Source organism: Loxodonta africana, chromosome 3, assembly GCF_030014295.1.
Source record: "Loxodonta africana isolate mLoxAfr1 chromosome 3, mLoxAfr1.hap2, whole genome shotgun sequence".
Classification (NCBI taxonomy): Eukaryota; Metazoa; Chordata; class Mammalia; order Proboscidea; family Elephantidae; genus Loxodonta; species Loxodonta africana.
Window position 1 is genome coordinate 133,879,212 of NC_087344.1, and position 22,359 is coordinate 133,901,570.

The 22,359-nt window shown below is 38.3% G+C and overlaps 1 protein-coding gene across 1 annotated transcript in view; it reads right to left on the reverse strand.

Annotated features, from left to right (window-relative positions):
* Positions 1-3,161: 3,161 nt before the first annotated feature.
* GTF2B (general transcription factor IIB) overlaps positions 3,162-22,359 on the reverse strand; it is a 31,608-nt gene continuing 12,410 nt past the window's right edge. The window contains exons 3-7 of the mRNA XM_003411199.4: positions 13,903-14,036; positions 11,087-11,233; positions 10,830-10,959; positions 9,324-9,605; positions 3,162-7,349 (exon numbers count right to left, since the gene is read on the reverse strand). Of these exons, the coding sequence (XP_003411247.1) occupies positions 7,216-7,349; positions 9,324-9,605; positions 10,830-10,959; positions 11,087-11,233; positions 13,903-14,036 (827 nt within the window). The 3' untranslated portion in view covers positions 3,162-7,215. The remainder of the gene's footprint in view (positions 7,350-9,323; positions 9,606-10,829; positions 10,960-11,086; positions 11,234-13,902; positions 14,037-22,359) is intronic.

The following is a 22,359-nucleotide window of genomic DNA, read 5'->3' on the forward strand; positions in this document are numbered from 1 at the left end:
CTTGATGGAAGTGGTCCAATGTAATCAACTTGCCACCAGGTTGCTGATGAGTCACCTTGAGGGATGGTGCAGTATCAAGGACTCAGTGTTGGTCTCTGCTGCTGGCAGATTGGGCACTCAGCAGTGGCTGTAGCCAAGTCAGCCTTGGTGAGTGGAAGTCCATGTTGCTGAGCCCATACATAACCTCCATCCCTGCGACCATGGTGACTTCATTTATAAGCCCATTAAGCAATGACAGGAGTAGCTGGGGAAAGAGGATGACTGGTTTCCACAGAATGTGTCATTCTATCCACTTGATTGTTAAAATTCTCCTCTGCTGAAGTCACCCTTTGGTGAGTATTGACATGAAACACAAATATCTTCATTTCTTTGGCCCATTCAGAAAGGCCTATACACATACCTCTTCCCCACACCTATTTGTTTGCAGTTTTCCAATCATGTTCCTTCCAAGTCCCTGACCATCCATCCAAACCACTGGACAGAGCCCATCTGGCCATTTCTCCTTCCAAGCAAAGTGAACAGCCAGGTGCACTGCTTTAAATTCTTCCCACTGGGGGATTTCTCTTCATCACTTTCCTTAAGGGAGGTCCCAGAAAGGGGCTGTAGTGCCACTGCTCTCCAATTTCATGTGGTGCCTACATATCGCCATCTGTAAACCAGAAAGTTTTCTCTTCCCCAGTCAACTGATCCTCATGAGCCCAGAGGTGCAGACTGTAGATGGAAGGTAATGTGACAGAAGTGGAGACCATGGGCATTTGGGTCACTACTTCATGCAACTTCCTTGTGCCTTCAGGTCCCACTTAAGCCCGATCTCCTGTATACCACTTCCACTTAATGATGGAGTGCTGCTGTGCACGTCCAACTTAATGAATCTGTGGATCAGACAACACCCAGTTCATAGTGGGCAGCTCAGGCTGCATGATGACTTGATGACCCATGGTTAAGTGTTCAACCAAGGCCCAGTAACAAACCAAAAGCTTTTTCTCAAAAGGAGAGTAGTTATCTGCAGAGGATGGCAGGCTTTGCTCCAAAATCCTAATGGTCTGAGCTGTAATTCACCAATAGGGGTCTGCCAAAGACTCCAAACAGCATCTCTATCTGCCACTGACACTTCAAGCATAATTGGATCAGCAGGATCATGTGGCTCAAGTGGCACTGCAGCTTTCATAGTCCCTGAAACTGTTGCAGAGTCTTCTCTTGTGCTAGGTTCAACCAAAAACTAGCACCTTTTTGAGTCACTTGATAAGTAGGCCAGAGTAGCACACCCAAATAAGGGATATGTTTCTTCCAAAATCCAAACAGGCCCATTAGGCTTTGTGTCTTCTTTTTAGTTATGGGAGGAGCCAGGTGCAATAACTTATCCTTCACTTTAGAAGGAATATCTCAACATGCCCCACACCACTGGACCTCTAGAAATTTCACTGAGGTGAAAGTCACCTGAATTTTTGTGGAATTAATTTCTCACCCTCTAGTACACAAATGTGTTACCAATAAGTCCAGGGTCATTGACACTTCTTCCTTACTATGTCCAGTCAGCATAATGTCACCAATGTAATGGACCAGTATGGAAGGGAAAGGTGATCATGGTCCCTGCAAACTAAATGACAACATAGGGCTAGAGAGTTGATGTAGCTCTGAGGTAGGCAACTGAAGGTGTATTGCTGGCCTTGCCAGCTGAAAGCAAACTCCTGATGCTACTTCAAAACAGGTATGGAGGAAAAGGCATTAGCCAGAACTGGGGAAATCACTACAGGTTGGGTTCGGAGACCCACTGGACCTACTGTGAGATGGACATGAGCCAAGACTCCATTAATAACCTGACCTCCATATGCCTCCACTCTGACTGGTGGGCCACAGTGATGTTTTGATCAGTTCAGAGCCAGTATCCAGTAATCCCCCAAAAGTCTGATTATTTTCTTTTCCCCAATGAACACTCTCATAACAGGCTGTCGATCCCTTTGGGGAAGGCTGGGAGAAAGATTAACAGTGTAAGTTTTTGGCAGCATATTGAAGTCTTCCTCAGGGGAACCCAGCCTCCCCTTCATTCAAGGGATTGTGGATATTTAAACTTGCTCAAGTCTGGGAATTGATTGAGAGGCCATGACTCTCAATTCTGGTGATTCAAGTTAGACTGCTGTTCATTTGACCTAGAATTCATCCATTTGTGCAGATCAAGTAAATATTTAGTAACTTTCTTATGTATTTCATGCTTAGGGACACCATGACAAAGTAGCCAACACCATAAGTTCATATAAGTCAGACTATTCTGATTACTACTTTGACTTTGCTGTCCATTATGGTAACCACACCCACCTTGCCTTTGTTGATTGAGTACTGCCACTTGGCCCCTACCACCATGGGGTCCAGTCAGCCCCACTGTAGTTAGGTGTTTTAATTCAGTTAGGGCAGTTCCCACTGTCAAATCTGACTTACATAAAATAGCAATCACAGCAGCCTTCAAGGATGTTGTGGCTCCCTTCACAAATTTGTTCCTCACAGTTGTGGTAAAATGTGTGTCTTCTGGGTACCCATGTATGGATCTCTGGATCTAACCTGATAAATTCACTCTAGCATGCCACTTTCCCTAAGCCTTTGGATACCTTCCTCTACAGTACACCAAGGCAGGTCTGGTATTTCAACTTGTAGGCCACCGCATAATCCATGTTTCAGCAACCCAACCAAATAAACTATTAGATCCTTTCCTAACTTCTCGAGCTAAAACACTGAATGAAGAATCTGTGCTTAGTGGGCCCATATCAATAAACTCAAACTAATCCATCTTTATGTTACTTGCACCATTATCCCACACCCTTAATAGCCATTCCCATACATACTCCCCAACTTTCTGTTTGTACATATTAGAAAAGTCAAGTAGTTCTTTTGGAGTGTAGTGTACCTCCTCCTGGGTCACACTTTGTACTTCACATTTTGAGGCTTGCTGGGACTTAAGCCTAGTTATAGGTCTATAAATCACAATCGGTGGTGGGGAAGTGTTTTGAGAACATTCAGCATTGTCTTGTAAAGCATCTGTCTCAGGTGGTGCTCCAGACAATGACTCAAGACAAAGGCTGTTTAGACACAGTTGGGTTAATCTCATTAGATGGTGGTGGAGGGGCTGTTTTTACTGGAGAGGGCTGGTTTAGCAGACAAACATGGAGTAATCTCTTCAGATGGGAACGAGAGGGCTGGTTCTGTTGGCAGGAGTGATTCAACAGAATTTTGGGCTCAGTGTCTCCAGCTTCCTGATTATCTACCCATATGTCCCCATCTCAAGTTTCAGGATCCCATTTCTTTCCAATCTATGCCCTCACTTTAACTTCAGACACCTCTCAAGGTTGGCAATTGAGTTGACATTGTAATTCAGCCACTCTTATGATAAGACTTGGGGTTTGGTTTTTGGCAATATCGGCTCTATTACTACAAGAAATAAGCCTTTCTTTCAAGGACCAAATGGAAATCAGAGGTCATTTATGCAGCACTTGAGCTTTGACTCTGAGGCCTTGAGCTCATTCCTTTCACCAGTTTGTCTAGCGAAAAGTAGGACCTTATACTTCTTATTATGACAAAATTGTAGAAAGGTATCACATGTGCAATCACCCAGAGCCTCGCCTTTCACCAATACGTGGTGATATTTTGCGTTTTTGTATTGCCACTTCATGCCGTGGATTAGCAGTGCACTCTTTATTACTGGAAGCAAAGTCATCATCTTTACAACTAACCAGACTTGAGAACTGATTTAGAAAACTCATCCTTACAATTTTGTTTCTCTAGACCCACTTTTGATCCAAATGTCTTAGGCTGGGTTCTCTACAGAAGCAAAACTAGTAAAGCATATAAACACATACATAGAGATTTATATCAAAGAAATGCCCCACACCGTTGTAGAGGCTGGAACATCTCAAGTCTGTGGGTCAGGATAGAGGCTTCTCCTGATTCATGTAGCTGCAGGGGCTGGCAAACCCAAGATCAGAAGGTCAGAGAGCAGAGCTCTTGCTCACAGGCTACAAGGATGGGCAAATCCCAAGGACGGCAGGCAAGACTGTAGGTAAGCTGCTAGCCCAGTTCCCAAGAACCAAAGGTCAGGCGAACAGGAGCCAGTTGCAGGACGCAGAAAGAGGAAAAACCCACAAGTCATGCCATAATATCCACTTACACTCGATGCAAGCCACATGCCCAAAGAAACTCCCTTTCAACTGACTGGCTACTCGGAGCAGATTCCATCATGGAGGTCATCACATTATATCAAATCTCATCATGGAAGTGATTACATCATACAACTGCCAAACCCCTGAGAATCATGTCCCTGCCAAATTGACACACAACCTTAACCATCAGTTAGCAAGACCTGGCCATGATAATATTTTGAATTTCTAAGTATTATGGACTGTGCCCCCCCAAAATGTTTATCAACTTTTCTAGGCCATGATCCCCAGTATCGTGTGGGTGTCCACCATTTTGTGATCTGATGTGATTATACTATGTGTTGGAAATCCTAACCTCTATGATGTTAATGATGCAGGATTACAGGCAGTTATGGTAATGAGGCAGGACTCAATCTACAGGACTGGGTTGTATCTTGAGTCAATCTCTTTTGAGAAATTAAAGAGAATTGGGTAGAAAGGAGAAGGACCTCACGCCACCAAGGAAGAAGCACCAGGTGTGGATCATGTCCTTTAGACTGGGGTCCCTGCGCTGAGAAGCTCCTAGGCCAGGAGATTGATGACAAAGACCTTCCCCAGAACTGACAGAAAGCCTTCCCCTGGAGTTGGCACCCTAAATTTGGACTTTTGCCTCCTAGACTTTGAGAGAATTTCTCTTCATTAAAGGCATCCACTTGTGGTACTTCTGTTATAGCAGCACTAGATAACTAAGACACTAAGTGCAGTGGATTACTTGTGTGTGTGGCTTTTTCTAGCCATGGTCTTGTAACTCACCCAGGTGACTGGGCAGGACTGTGTGACTAGTCATTATATATTACATAAATCACCATATTTAAAAATAGTGCACTGACAGCTGGAAGAAAAACAAAGAAACCCCAAAGTAACAGAGCACTGCTGCTCTTTCCATACTTGCAAATGTGGAGCTGTGTAATGGTGACCAAAAACGGTGTCCGGGAAGGAGACACTGACCTGAAATTTCTTTTGCCTCTCACTCTGGGTGGGATGGATTCTACCTGCCTGGAGTATAAATTTCATTGCCAGCCTTGAAATCCTGTGTTTGGGTTATAGAATTCTTGCATTTTTTTTTGGGTGGACTCCCCAGCTTTGAGTTGTATTTGTTTGAATGTCCTATATTTTGTGAAAGGGAGAAAGACCATTTGCCTTCATGAGTCCTGATTAGCACCACCCCCTCGCCCCGTCCCATGCTAAGTAGAAACATCAGTGGGCATTTGATCTCCTAACGGGGGAAACTTTCTCTCTGCACTAGTCTGGACCTGATCACCAGGTCACAACAGGAGACTGTCCTTCTAGTACAAAGCCCTTCACAGATGTGTAAGCACCCTGTTTTTAGAGAAAGGTGGTTTACAGTGGTGATGTCTTGCATGGATTCATGTCTCCTATACAAACTACACAGCTGGTATGAGGGCAAATATTTTGTTGGTCTTCTCCTAGTGCCTGTCTATCATCTAGCAGTCAAGAGACCCTCAAACAACTGCACATCATAATCACCTAAGGGCACTTGTTAAAAAAAAATTCCTTAACACTCCCAGAACCCAAACCCCATTTTAACTGTTCTTCACCCTATGAGTATCCCAATAAAATACAACAAAGATTTATATAGTTGTCCCTCAGTACCCATGGGGGATTAGCTCCAGGATCTCCGCTGCCCATATCAAAATCAGGGATGCTCAAGGCTCTTATGTAAAGTTGCTTATTTGCATATAACCTATGCCCATCCTCCCATATACTTTAAACCATCTCTAGATTACTTATAATACCTAATACGATGTAAAATGCTATATAAATAGCTGTTTCATCACAACTAAAGACTTGCTTTGGAAGGGAGCCTTGCTCTTCTATAAGTTTCTTGAGCTCCTCTGGGAATGCTGATGCTGCCTGAGCATCAATCAGTGCCGATTCTTCCATGATCTCAAAGTTCTTGAGGCTGTAGCACTTTCCATAGCTAGCCAGCCACCCCTTACTAGCCTGAGACTCCTTCCTCTCACTCTCCTCAACCCCATCACGCTTAGCCTTTGAGGGACTGCTTTCACTTCACTGCTTTTTAGGATCCATTTTTTCACAGGAACAAAGGGTAACACAACAAAAGTAGCAAACAAGATGCCAGGTGAACAATGCTCAAATAAGTGCTGGACATAGACATATCTGTGACGTGGCAGGATGCTACAGCAGGGTATGCCCACGCATCACTTCATTCGCGTGGACTCAGTGTTGTGCTCAGTGTGCAGCAAATTTTTGTTTTGGAACTTTTTTCCCCTGAATATTTTCAATCTGCAGTTAAATAAATCTGCGGATGCAGAATCAATGGATACGGGGGGCGGACTGTATGTAGATTTTATAAAACGAAATGTTAAAATCTGAAAATTAAGCTTTGTTGCACATTCATTGTCTGCTGTTATCTGTAAACCAGCCTCACCATCTCTGCTCACCAAGCTCAACGAGGAAAAACACAAACATTTCTCTCTCTCAAGGCAGTGCCTTTCGAGGTCCAGCTCATCCCTTCTTGCTTCCTAATGTATATATTCATAAATTACATACACACACATCCCTTCACAAAATCTAAAAATGTTGTTCATGTCAAGAATGGTTCTCAAAAGCCTTTATTTCCATGACTTTATTAAAATAAAAAACTGAATATATATAAAGAAAAATAAAACAATGCCTCCTATCAGCTTTAGTAGCTGCGATGATGCATTATTTGTAATTATATATTATAAATTACTTATGACTTGTAATTATAACAAAAACTTTAATTTTGAAAAATGGTTTATTCAAGAATTACATCATTTCAAATATCTTCCAAAATACAGCTTCCTAGATTGCTACAAAAGAAAGCAAATTCAATAGGAAATTTAAGTCATTAAATATGTTTCACTAATATATACATACAGAAAGCCAAGCAATTAATATTTAGCCCTGGAATGCATACCACGTCTTTTCTCCTTCCTCATTAAAGGCTCGATCCAGCACTGTGTACGGGCTACGTACAACAGGCAAAGTTCAGTGTTCACAAGAGTCTGACGTCAGCTGCCTCACTTCACAGCTGTGGTAGCTTGTCAACAGGGGTGTCAAATTTGAAGTCTGTAGGAAAGAGATCTGGGGCTCGAGGATAGATTAGTCTGTAGGACTGTCTGATTGTAACATCAGCAACACCAGCAATGTCTCCAATTTCTAAAAGACAAAAATCAAAATATTAGCGTTAACTTCCATCCTACCTCCCTTCTACAGCCTGCATTCTAATTTGTGACAAATACGGTAGTGTAAAACGACAGTGAAAAGAAAAGCAAAAATACTGATTTTAAAAAACTGACAATGGAAATGCACACCAAAAAGTAGAAAGCAGGAGCTAAAGTTAGTAGTACTTATTACCTCAAAGGGTTGTCGTGAATATTAAATGATCTAATATATGTAAAACATATGAACAGTGCTCAGGACATAGTACTATGAGTTCTAACTATTATATTGGTCATTGTATTTTTAGAACTGATTGCTCCTTTTTCTTTGTATATCTTCTTGAGGATCACAGAAGCAATCCATGAATACATTCTTGCAAAGAATTCACTTTATGCACCTTTGTTTGAACATCCCCTGCAACATGTCCCCAGTTGCTAACCTCTGCTAAAAACAAAATGAAATCCTACTATGAATACTGTTCTATAGCCTCTTTTTTCTACTTAATATATCTGGGATCAAAGAGCTACATATCACAGCATAATAGATGTTTTACTACACAATATACTTGAGCATATGTATTGTGCTGACATGGGTATTTCTAAAGTCTATTATAAAATCCTAGGAGTGGATCTACTTTTCCCCTTCAAAGTCACTAAATGTCTCATTTTCTTCTTTTAGAATCATTAAAGGAAATCTAAGAAGGACTGCCGCTAACTGGCACTGGTATCTGGTATTATAAATACCTAACCAAGATGAGTTTTTAAAAACACACCCTTTAATGCAAGCTTTTCTTACTACATCTTCTTTCAGTTCAAATCAGTGAGGTTTTACTGACTTCTGGTGGGGATGCTTGCCTTCAATGTGCAATTAGCTCATGTTAAATTCACTTAACCTCATCTTGCATCACAATATTATAGACACAGATACTGGTGAGTGTCAACTATCTGCACATCAACTGGCCTCTCAGGAGGGGAGAAAGCGCCTTAAATTTTAAGAAAGCTCTCCATGTAAAACACAAGATGTAGAAAGCTCCAAAACAAATGCTTTATGTGCTTGTTTAGAATAAATTTTATAACTAGGAATGAAGGTAAGTTCAATCTACCTGGCTGCAACTTCTCAAAATATTATCAGAAGACTCAAATTTTCCTTTAAAAATACAGGTGGGAAAAAAAATAATTAAAAAAGGGGGTGGGCAGGGGTAGAGGCCAAAGGGGAATGGATAATGGCACATTTAAAGAACTAAGAGCTAGTTTCCTCTTTCTAACCATTCCTCTATATTATTTGTTACTTTTATCAATATAGAAACATATAGCCTCAGCTCAGGTAAAAGGCTGCTCTGAATAGGGTGTTATAAAGTTATTGCAGCCAGTAATTCACTACCTCATTTTTATATCAACTGCTCCTTTTTCTTTAAAAATCTTTTTGAGGATCAAAGAAGGAGTCCATGGAATATAAGCTTGTGAATAAATTCACTTTATACTTCTGTCTGAATGTTGCCCATGCACCACTAAAATGTTACAAATGGCTTTAGAAGGCTGAACTACTTATATGCACTTATTTCAGCATTTCATTAACAAGCTGCGAATACTGCACTAAAGGAGAACAGGCTTCGCAGAATGCTAAAGCCGATGGTCAACATATTTATAGTGCGCCTATCTGTAGGGTGCTATGCTGGTAGTGAGAAACAAGCAGGACTCCTCCCTTCAAGATTTAAAAAGATAAGTTTGGGGTGGTGGAGAGACTATTCAAAAATGCCAAGAAAATGTGGGGAAAAAAATAAAAACTTCCAAGAACTCAAGTGAGGGAAGAAAGTTTGTATAGAGTTATACAAAATTTTCTTAATTGTTGACGGTGAGGAGTTAAGCGTAGGTTCTGGATAATTTCATCTGCTTAAAAATTACAGATGGAAATATAATCACACACTATAACCTTCACAACTTCATTACCATAATTCTTTACGAAGAATCCTACCTTTTTGAGTCCTCTTCTCAGCTGAAGCCTGTGAGGCCATGTAAATAGCAGCCGCTGCCACAGATATTGGGCTCCTCCCTGGAACTAAGTCCAGTTCCACAGCTTTACGGGCTATGTGTGTAGCTGCCATCTGCACTTGTTTCGGAAGACAAAGGTTTGAACAGAACCTGGACATGAAGTCCCCAGTTGTAATCAAATCCACACTGGTTTCTAAAGCTTTCAAAATAAGTTTAAAACATCGACCAATTTCTTTCTTAGAAATTCGTGATACGGCACATATTTCTAAAAAAAAAAAATAATTTTTTTTACTGAAATATAATCTAAATCCATACAGTTCATTTTTAAATCTACCATGTCTGATTATAAAATTAATACATGTTAATTGCAAAAAATTCAATCATGCCTTGAAGATGAAACCGTAATTCTCAGTGATACCTGCCATAGAATTAATTTAAAATTTCTAATTTAAATTTTTATCATACTTTAAAAAACTTAAAAAAAAAAAGTTAAATTTAGGTCTTAATCTTTCAAAATATTAACTTCTTTGAAATTTCAATTCATGTAAATAAGTTCCTTCAACTAATCAAAAACTTCTTATTTATATATTAATCCGTTGTAATCTTATCAAGAAGATGAAAGAAAATACTCAAGCTAAAGAGTTCTACTCAAGTTATACAATGTCTCTGCTACTGTAGGCTGTATCTAAATGAGATCAAACATTTGACTGTTACTCTAAAACATTTAACTACTGAACACTTTCAGAGTAAATCTCACAAAGGCCTATTTCATCTGTAATAACAAAAAAAGATGATGATGATGATAAAGGCCACTACCTCTTCACTTAAACCTAAGATAATGTGTAAAAATAAATATTCATTAGATGAATAAAGAATAATTATGGTCTTAAGATAAACTGAGCTTTGGCAGCAAAGGTCAACATAATTATCACTGCGACACTGTGTGATTAGGTTGGCACATATTCGTGGGTAACTGGAAACTAGAGGAAAAATGACAGTTCGGTTAAAGCTTCAAAAGTAGAAGTGAAAATGCAAACCCTATACATCAAGAAAAAAAATTTCACTAATGCTTTTTAAGACTTGACTCCCTTACCCATAGAGATCTGTACTAGGAATGAAAACTCTTTTCCCTAAATTAAGTGTACAGACTCACCGCAAGGCATACTCCAACTTATGATGCCAGGCCTTCAAAGCCCACAGTCAGTCAATCACAAGAGCTTAATAGCAAAAAACTAAGTGGGCTTACAAGGACAAAAAGAGCTACATGTGAAAACAGCCTGGAAAAAGCACGGTTAGTAACAGTACAGTAGGACTTTGTTGTCAAGGAGCAAAACAAGCAGGCCTTAGCAAATGATGCTCAGGTGGATTAGAGTATGTAACAACAAGGACAGGATAGTTTCTTAGTGTCAAAGCTGCTTGCTGGACTTTGGCCTATTCCTTTAACATGATGTAGGTAATGACACTTTTATCTATGCAGCCAAAAACTTACCTTTAAAAGTCCTAGGAACCCCTTCTTGTCTACAGGCAATATAGAGACAAGCAGAAGCTATGGCATCATTAGCTCTTCCCTTCAGGCTCTTCTGTTCATACACTTGCTTGAATAAATTATTTGTTCGATCCTTCAAAGCAGAGGAACTAAGTTTAATTAACTCTAGGCAATTTAATTAGTTGCAATATCAAAATTTCATATGTTCATTATGCTAAGTCAATGCCAGAACGGTTTAAAGGAGGTAGTCAAGAACTTACAACTATATTTCGAGGGAGGTTGATTCTGTCTGCCATGGTAGTAATTTCCTTGAATGCATTCATCATTGCTCGGTCAGAACTACTCATTGTTCTCCGATTCTGGTATTTAGAATTGCCAAATTCATCAAAACTTGCAGCTCCTGTACCCTATAAAACAAAATTTTATACTCGATGCAAAAAAAAAAAAAAAAATTGAAAACCTGAAAACATAACTTGTTGAGATCTTACTCCATGTAAAAAAAAAATAATAAACTGCCCCCCAAAATCTACCCTGTGTACTCTCCCTCCCCACTGATAGAAAAAGTACCAGGCTAAGATGGTTTTAAAGAGGCTTTCTATCAAATACTTAACATATAATTCTTAACAGCTGTTCAAGAATACAGAAAATGGAAAACTTAAAAAATGTGTATGAAGTGACTGTAACAATACCAGAACCTCACAAAACTGAATGAAAAAAGAAACAGTTTAATTTCACTTATGAATATGATGCAAAATATTAAATACTGAAAAACATAATTCTATAGTGTATTAAAAATAGCACATACTGAACAAGTAAAGACTTCCATAAATGCAAGAATATTATTAGAAAATCTAGTAATAGAGCTATCATATTAATAGCTCTAAGGAGAAAAATCATATGATCATCAGTGAAGGTACTAAAAAAGCAATCGAGCTCAAAATCTAATTTTGATAAAATCCATAAAACACTACAGATAGGTACTTATTCACATCAGAAAATCACTCTCCCAGCACCATGATTAAGGAGAAACACTAGCAGCATTACCACAAAGTTGGAAGGAAGAGAGAGGCACCTCCTATCACTACTATCATGTAAGATGGTATTGGAAAAACTAGCCAATATAGATGAGAAAAACACCAGAAGTATAAAATTGGGAAGGAAGTGATAAACTGTTCGCAGACAGTATCGTTATATACCTAGAATACCCAAGAAAAGTGCTGAAAAACTGCCATAAATAATAAGAGAATTCACTGAAGTGACAAGGTCAAGAATAATAAACAGAAATCAACAGCTTTCCTATGTACAACCAACCAGTTAGGACACAATGAAAGAAAATACCCCAATAACAATCGCAACAAAAAAGACAAAATATCTAGGAATAAGCTTAAGAAATATGCAAAACCTCCATGAAGAAAACTTTGAAACATCAACTGAAGGACACATAAGACTCAAGGAAATGGAAAGACACATCCCGTTTTTCGACATAAGATTTATCACAAAGAAGTCAATTTTCCCTATGTCAACTTGCAAATAAGCTTAGCCAAAATTCCAGTGAAAACAGTGTTCTGTTTTGTTTTAAAGTAAATAAAGTGATTTTAAATTTTACACGGAAAAGGCCAGTGAAGAAAATGCTGAAAAAGAAGAGCCCTAAGGGGGAGAACAAGTCTTACCAGAAATTAAAACAGTGTGGTACCAAAAGCCAAACCAAACCCACTGCCGTCAAGTTGATTCCGACTCAGAGCTACCCTACAGGACAGAGCAGAACTGCCCCATAGAGTTTCCAAGGAGTGCCTGGTAGATTTGAACTGCCGACTTCTTGGTTAGCAGCCGTAGCACTTAACCACTATGCCACCAGGATTTCCAGTGTGGTACCAGCATCTGAATAACTAGACCAGGATAGGCACAGAATACTAAGTCCAGAAATATTCCCAAATACACACTGAATTTAGTGTATGACATATGTAGCATCTTAAAAATTTTTTTCTTTCTGTCTTGCCCTATAACCATAAACAACTTTCAAAGGATACAGAAGAAACTAATAATAGTGGTTACCTCCTTTTGGCAGGGACAGGGGTTGCTGTGGGAACTGAAAGTTTGGGGGTGAAGGGTAAGGAGTATTTACTGTATTCTGTTTATACTTGTTTTTGAGTCATGTGTTTCCTATTGAAAAAAACTAAACATTAAAAAAAGGTCACAGTGTCACAATTAGTTGGAATCTAGTATTTTAAAACGTCCTTAGCATATTTTTTTCCCAGCCTTTAAGGGCAAAGTAAATGTGGAAATAAACTACTAAAAGATATATGTAGATAAAATACTGTAAACTTTTTAAACTAGCCTATCCCATGTTTTTCTAGTTTGACATGCAATTACAGAGCATGAAAAAATAATGACCTGATTTTTCATGACACTTTCTTCAAAAACAGACTGTGCAGTAGTAAAGATTAAGTTCTAATACAGCATTAGTCCTTCAGAATAATGCCACTACTACTTCTAAGTCAGACTGCAAAAAAGTGCTAGGTTGCCAGGAAGATTATGTTGCTGCCTTACAGAATAATTACAGCTACCACTTATTCCACACAAACTGCAAGCTACATGTTGCACTACAAATATTTTACATACATTCCCATGTAATCCTTAGTATCTTATTGTATAGATGAGGAATGTAAAGCTTAGGTAAGTCATAAATCCACCAATATTAGAAAATAAGCTATAGTGAGCTCCCATTTATCTTAGGTGTATGGAAGGAAAAGAGATGACATTCCTGACGTTGAAGGAACACATCAATATTAATTCATAAAAACTGTACTATACTCAACTCTATTTTTGTGAAAAATATGCTCCATGAAAACAAGGACTGAGAAATAAAGACCCTGTAATTTCTATCTGGTCGTCTATCTTTAAACATTGAAGAAATGCACATGTCAACCATCATTCAAAATTGTGTAACTGGCAAATCTCAGTCACAGATCAAGATTAACCACTGGGGCAAGTAGTTGATACTTTTGAGAAGTTCACAAATTCCCAGAGGACTTTGGTCACTCTGCGCTTGGTATTTCTTGGCAAACGGACTAATTACCTTGCCGATCATGGTAGACAAATCTCCATCACTCAGAAGAGGATTCTGAGAATCTCCAACTCGAGATGGATCTTTTGTTGCTTTGTCATTGCTGAAAGTTCTCCATTCGGATCCCACATCAATAACCCGATCACCTAAGAATGTAAGCACAAATCTAAATCATCTTGTCAAGATAGGATTTATTAACACTGTCTAATGCCCAACTCCACCCTTTGGTTCCAGAAAATCTCTAGAACGACATATAGGCCCCAGCTTAAATATCATGTCTCAGCAATTTGTCCTGAAACATTCCTTTAACTATTGTGCCAGCCCATTAATAACCTTCTTTAAACATTATGCTATGATTAGCCACATTCTAACTCTTGGGAGAAAAATTAATCAACATAAAAACAAACAGCAGAATAAATCTACGGATAAATGATGCAAAGATATGGCAATATAATGATTCAGAACCAAATTTTGCACAAATTTGCAACAGGCATGTAGAAAAAAAACAGAAAATACTACTCAGAATGGTTTTTAATGCATATGATCTAATATAAAAAAATCACTATGTTTTCATGGAAAATGCTTTGCAGAAAACTAAGCATAAGGTTGTTTTTAAAATAACTCACTGACAAAAAGAATATGATTGGCCAAATAATTTATACAGAATAAACTTTAAGCCTAGAATCAGTGAGAAGAAAGTTAGGTAGGCAAACTTTTGTTAGGCAAGGGGCAGATACTATATAGGACATGCCAAGAAATCTAAGACCAAAAGATATGACTGATTACTGGTTAGGGGAAAATGCTCAATGGCTGGTTAATATCTACACAGTAGAAGAGAGTTAACACTGAACACTTACATATGCTACTTATTGTGTCCTTTGTAAATATTCTCATTTAATTCTCACTGCCTTATTAAGAGCGTAGGTCCACTTTTATTGCCATTGGACAAACAAAATTAATTTGCCTAAGATCACACAGCTAGAACTGAAATTCACATGAGTCCAGAGTCTGTTTTATATTGCATTTCTAAAATATGAACTTTTCCACCAAAGTGTGATAAAATCGAGAAACCAGACCACTTTCATCTTTGCCTACATACAACAAGCAGAAAGGAGAAAGAAACGGCAGAAAAAGTTCCTGCAGCAATTAAAAGAAATTATGGTACCAAGAGTCAACTAATGTAACGGTTAAGAGTGTGCATGCTAAACAATTGAAAGAGTTATAACAAGACCAAAAGCTGGTTCTTTGAAAAAATTAACAAAATCAATAAACCTCTGGCCAAACTGACAAAAGAAAAACAGAAGAGGATGCAAATAATCAGAATAAGAAATGAGATGGGCAATATTGCAACAGACTGAATTGAAATTAAAAGAATCGTATCAGGTTACTATGAAAAACTGTGCTGTAACAAATTTGAAAACCTAGAAAAAATGGACAAATTTCAAGAAACACGCTACCTACCTAAACTAACACAAACAGAGGTAGAACAACAAAATAAACCCATAAGAAAAGAAGGTACTGAAAAGGTAATTTAAAAACTCCCAACAAAAAATAAAACCTGGCCCTGGCGGATTCACTGGAGCATTCTACCAAACTTTCAGAGAAGACTTAACACCACTACTACTAAAGGTATTTCAGAGCATAGAAAAGGACAGAATACTCCCAAACTCACTCTATGAAGCCAGCATATCCCTGATTCCAAAACCAGGTAAAGACACCACAAAAAAGAAAACACCACTACTACTAAAGGTATTTCAGAGCATAGAGAAGGATAGAATACTCCCACACTCATTCTATGAAGCCAGCATATTCCTGGTACCAAAACTGGGACCATTCCCAAAGCCAACTCTTCAGACAGGAGTTGGACTGGACTATAAGACAGAAAATGATAGTGGTGAGGAGTGAGCGTCTTGGCTCAAGTAGACACATGAGACTATGTGGGCAACTCCTGTCTGGAAGCAAGATGAGAAGACAGAGGGGTACAGGAGCTGGTTGAATGGACACAGGGAATACACTGTGGAGAGGAGGGGTGTGTGGTCTCATTAGGGGAGAGAAGCTAGGAGTACATAGCAAGGTGTATATAAATTTTTGGATGAGAGACTGACTTCATTTGTAAACTTTCATTTAAAGCCAATAAAAAAAGTGTGGATGCTGACATTTGTGCTTCAACCTTAGACAAATTACTTCGTATCTGTGCCTCTACTTTCCCAACTTTAAAATTCCTCAGTAACTTCATGTTTTAAAAATTGTAAAGACTAAATAAGCTAATACACGCAGAATGCAGGTAAAGTGCTTAAAAAGTCCAAAGTGAGTGCTTGATATTAGCTATTACCACTATGAAAATTAAAAAACAAAAAAAAAGATGGCAGATATTCTGATAGCTTCTCTCCTTTTCTGGTGGGGGGGGGGGAATAAGGAGAGGCACTAGTTTTAAAACATTCTTCTCCGTATTAGACTTTAAAAGTATCAGAGTGCTCTGCTGCAGGTATGTGATTAATAGGGCATCAAAGGAGGTAAGGAGGGAAGAGAAGGAAGAAACTCAACACAGATCTTCCTATAGCTTCTAAATTATTTTATATATAGTATATTAAATTAAAATGTTCAAAAGTAGCATAGTAATCATAATCTAATCTTAACATTTATTTAAGGAGGCAGGTAAACAGATTCATTACCGAAGGCTTTGGAAGAATTGTTTTTAAAACAGATTTTCAAATCACCTTTGAGTAACCAGGTATCATCTGGACTATCATGTGCCCATGTCACAAGGGGACTGGGGTTAGAAGTATGGTCCCTGCTGCCGTCCCCTTTATGCAATGATAAAGAGGGAAAGCAGAAGCAGGGAGATTGGTTATTAGGAAATTCCATTATATCAGACATCAGGCAGCCCAAAATAAGGGGTTGAAGGTTTAATGGACAGTGGAGCAAGCTTTTTAGACAAACTTTGATTCCTTTAATAGTTCCCACCAACTAAAGTTATACCACAGTATGCCCATGTCTTTATGTTTTCAGAGGCAGAAAAGTGAATCTGAGTTTCTTACTCAGCAAAATAAAAACACAAAGATGCACAAGGCAAAAAACTATTGTGGCTTTCAAACCTGGAGTAACTTTCTAAATTACAAATGCTTAAAAAAAATCAGATGCTGTCATTAACTTGTAATATTTTAATTACCACAATGTATCTTTTTTTTTTTTTTTATGAAGAGAACAGAGCAAACACAAAGGCCACATCTTTAAGCCTCTAGAAATCTGGCTAAACCATTAGTTAGTCAAAATGCTTCACTTCAGAGTGTTTTTAATTTTGGCCTCAAAGTAACTTACCATGAGTATTTTTAACTGCTTACTTTATACTGCCTTAAAAAAGGCAAAATGGATTTAAAAAAAAAAAAAAAAAACTGGCCTAGTATAGTATAAATAGAAAACCCAGCATTGGGTAGTGATGTAATTTTTCCACATACGTGGGAATGATCTAAATGACTCATTCAAGAATCTGCGGTTTGTGCTAAGAGCCATTCTTTCTTTTTATATTTAACTGCTCAAAACATAGCATGTATAAGAAATAAAATTTCCAAAATAACTCGGACCAGCACATCACAAAACTGCAGCTAAACCAGCAGATTAAATGCATTGAGTAAGAAGAAATAGGGCAAGATCATTCAACAAAAAAAAACCCAATATGTTAAGGATTTTCATTTGAAGAAAATCTAAATGAGGCAGCACTTAAAATTTTGCTCTGGAAGAAAACTGCAATACAGAATCTTTTCAAGGGATTAGTGGTACAAAGTAGCCATAATTTTTCAGTCTAATCAATCTTTGACAAGAAGCCTGCCAATTAACACACATACATACAACCTCCCGTATCCTTTGACGTTCTAGAAACGGGCCAATTTTTACCAGGTCTCTCCTTAACCACACATGGATTTTTATATAATTAATACCAGAACAGAAAGTCCATATATGAAGATTTAGAACTGGATACGTTTTTCTTTTCAGGCACTACTCCTCCTTCCATCTACATAGTACGATCTCTGAACACTTTCGATCAAGTTCCCCATCCAAAAAAAGTAAACAGAGACAGTATGTACATTTACATTTGAAAGAGAACATGAGTTTCATCTCCTTACTTTTCAAAAGAAATTGAGAACTGTCAAAATCACTCCTACCAGTTTAAAATGGTTCAACCCCTCTGGCACCTTCTTTATAATCTGGCAATTCTACTCGTAAGTATTTACTCACAGAGGTCTCATACAAGAATGATTACAGCAGCATTATTCATATTAGCCAAAATCTGGAAATGACCCAAATATTCTCCATTGGAAAACTTATAAAATGGAATACTACTCAGCAAATAAACCACTGATACATGCAATAACATGAATGCATTTCAAAAACATTATTTTAATCCAAAGAAGTTAGTCACAAGAAAGTACATACTGTATGATTCCATTTATATCAAGTTCAAAAACAGGCAAAACAATCTATGAAGACAGAAATCAGCACAGTGGTTGCTGCTGATGGGTGGTGCCTGACTGGAAAGGGAGGGGAGGGATTTCTGGGGTGATAAAAATGGTCTATACAGCTTGACTAGGTTGTTGGTTACACTGGTATATGCATGCTAAAACTCAAACTATACATTTGGGATCTGTTCATTTGTATATAATTATATCCCAGTATCAAAATACTACTGATTTTGATTTAACTTGCATCAAATCTATGTATTTATTTTGGGAAGGACTGAACAATTTTAATCACTCTTCTTGGCTATGGGAATACTCTCTTTCCTTGACACCTTCTTTTAGTATATGTATGTCACATGTCACATTTAAGATTAGATTTTTTTGTTGTTGTTGTTAAAAATCTCACTATCTAACTAGTAATTGCTGTAATATTTTATATGCTTATATTCTACCACTTTCAATAAACAATTGTAAAAATGGCGTGGGGTAGGCCTCTAATCAACTCTAACTTCACATGGAGGAAGGAGAATCAAGATCAACAGCCCAAGGCTGAGTCCTATGAGGCAAAGGTCAGACATGCCTCCTCTTGCCAGCCCTCTTCACCACTCTGACACCATCTGTCCTTCCCATGGGAGCACTCCACTTCTCTGCTGGGTTTGATAATTTGTTACAATGGCCACACAGAACCCACAGACAATACGCATGATTATGGGGTTTATGAGGGAAGTAACAGATTACAATTCAGGTTCAGGAATGCTCAGGATAGTTCTTCGATGAGGACAACCTCTTAGCCGTGCAGGCAAACCTCTCTCTGGCTCTTCAGCCTCTGCCCTGCTCAGGTGAGTGCTACACAGCTGTTTTAGGCTCTGCCAATATGTGCCCGGAGGCATCCCACTCCCGCCAGTAAGCCTCAGCCCAAAGACGCTCAGCTCTAGCTCCAAGGATCTGCAAACTTAGCTCCACCAAGTGCCTGGAGGCACCCTACTCCACCAGCAAGCCTCTGCTGCCACCATTTCTCTGCCTCCGCTTCTTGCCGTCTTTCAGCTCCTCTCTGTGTCCTGGTTCCAGGAGCTTCTCGGCACAGGGATCCAGGTCAAAGAATACGTTCCACTCCTAGCTCTTCTTTCTTGACAGTGGTGAGATCCTCCTCTCTTTCTGCTTCTGGGATGGCTCATTTTAAGCCTAGCAGAATGCCAAACTGACCAATCTCCTTGGTGGGCCACAATGATTTGCATAGTCTCACCCAAGCTACAAGACTATGGCAAGAAAGGCTATATAAAAGTGATCCATCACACCTCAACTATTAATTTTTAAAATTTGATTTGAATGTCCTAGATATAAAACCCCATCAATGGCAAAGAACTTGTTCCCTTTCCAATGTTTAACTTTCACTTATATTTTATACCTGTAGGACTGACCAGAACTTTCAAAAACAATGCCCTGATTTTAAACAGAAATTATCTTCAAAATTTCAATATAAAGCTTAAAAGTAACAGGTAAATTGAAAATCTATTAAAGCATTGTTCTACTCTAATTCAGAGTATATTATATTAGGAATAAATATTGATTTATTCCATGTCTTTCATCTTAGCAGACCATACCATTTCTTACCAAGGGTCTTCTTACATTATAAAAACTTATCATAGCTGTTTGTGGGTTATTGTCCTTCAAATTCTTAAGTGTCAATTCAAAAAAACTAAAGTATATGCGAATGAGGAATAATTTCAAAAGCTTAGTGGCTTAAGCCAAACCCACTGCTGTCGAGTCGATTCTGACTCATAGCGACCCTATAGGGCAGAGCAGAACTGCCAGGCAGGGTTTTCAAGGCTGTAATCTTCCTCCCGCAGAGCAGCTGATGCATTCAACCACCAACCTCTAGGTTAGCAGCCAAGAGCTGAGCCATTGTACCACCAGGGTTCCTTAGTGGCTTAAAACTAAAGTTTATTTCTTATTTATACTACACGTGTTTACAGAGAGGAACCTGGGGGCTTTTCATGTCATCTTTATTCAGGGTGACGGAATCCCTATCATCTGCGACATCTCCAGTCATCGTCGTGGGGGAAGGGAATATTGTGAATTATGCACTGACTTAATGGTTTCTGACTGGAAATTACACATTTCCACTCACATGCCACTGGACAAAGCCAATCAAGGGCTCATGCTTAACTTCAAAGGGGTTGAGGAAATACAATCCTACCTATGTTCCAAAAGAGAACCGGAAGTATCAGGGAATAGTCATCAGTGCCGTTGCACATGATAACTAGCGAACATAACTCAGCACTGCATTTTTTGGATTTATGTTTATATTCATAAAAACTGTAACTTCCTTTTTGTGTCATATGAAAAATTTAAGAATCACAGTTAACTTCATTGTATTTTGGCATTTGTCACAGAGAAGTAATCTGTCAATATGATTTTATGTCCTTTGACAGTAACCTTTTCACTGGTAGGTTGCTTGCAAGAGTCTTTATAAATGACATTTAAAAAATGTTAAAAGGATATAATCTTCAGTAGGATGCAGGGTTCTTGATTTGCAGCCTTTAAGTCTTCTGCCAGGAATGTAAAGTTTTTTTCTACTGTATCTTTAATACTTTATCTTATTCACTTGGCTCTTGAGTAGCACCATAATGGTATCTTGACTTTACCATAAACCCTTACTAATTCTTAAAGATCTAGCTTCTACGTAAATCCAGCAGTAATTTCCTCAGGAAGTTACCACTTCCTTCCTTTGTGTTCTCATCATACTTGGAAGATCTATTACACAGCTTTCACCACACTGTGTTGCGTTAATTTGCCCTTCTCCCTTCCACACCTGATCCAAAGAGTTACACCAGGGCTTGCTTATCTATCACTCACATTGATCAGCACAGGCCTTAATGGAGTGGTGTGATAAAGTGGCAAGACCAAAGGCTTTTACAGTTCCACAGACCTGGATTTAAATGGCTCTGCCACTTACTAGCACAGAATCTTGAGCTAATTACCTATGCACTCTGAGTCTCAAGTTCCCCATCTATAAAATGGAAAAAAAAACTACCTCAAAAAGCAGTGGTGTTAAATAAAATTAGTAAGTTTCCGATGCTTAAGAGAAGGTAGCACCCAAATTAAAAATTCTTAAACCAGGCAAGAAGGCTGTAGTAGGGTTTAGAGGATGCCAAATCAAGGCGTTAAAAATGAATAAAAATACTCTGTACTTTAGAAATACAGCCTGACCATATCAAACTAAATCTGGATTTTTCCCTTTAGGAAGACTCTTAATACTAATTTGAAGATGGTAACCCAATAATCTTTAAAATACAACAATGGGAGCATTAATTATGCAGACCCATAGCAATCATTGAAGCACATGTCACAACTGACATGCTATGAAGAGTGGTATCTCAAACTTACAATTACCCTCATTTTCTACAAGGTTAAAAAAATGGAGTACTCACATCCACAAAAATATGTATCATTGATATCTCATACTAGAATTATACTACCTATTTTATATAGTATCTCATTTGATTCTTAACAATTTTTAGATGTATGGTACTTGCTTTGGGGGATGGGATGGGGTACTAATCTTACAGATGAAGAAAGCTAAGCTTGGAGAAATGATATAACTTTACTATAGTTCCATAGTTTATTAACTAGTAGAGCGGAGCCTAGACTCTATGGCCATTAACTCCTAATTATACTACTAGCAGTGGAGACACATTTTAAGTTTGCAGTCTAAGTCTAGAGACATGGAAAATATGAAAACAAAGATGAAAAACCTAAAAATACAGAAGATCTTAAAGAATGTGGTAAACTGTAAAATTAATAGTATAGATTTGTGTTTCTCCATATGTTACTAATGTATTACCTGCACTAGAATTTCTGGGAGTGGGAGCCAAAATCTTCTTATACACGTTCCCCAGGTGATTCTTAATGTACATGCACGTATTCACGTTTCAGATTCACTGGTATAAATAATATTCAAATGAGCTTAGGAGTGAGAGGTCACAGCTGATTCATTCTCTCTTTAGAACCCAGT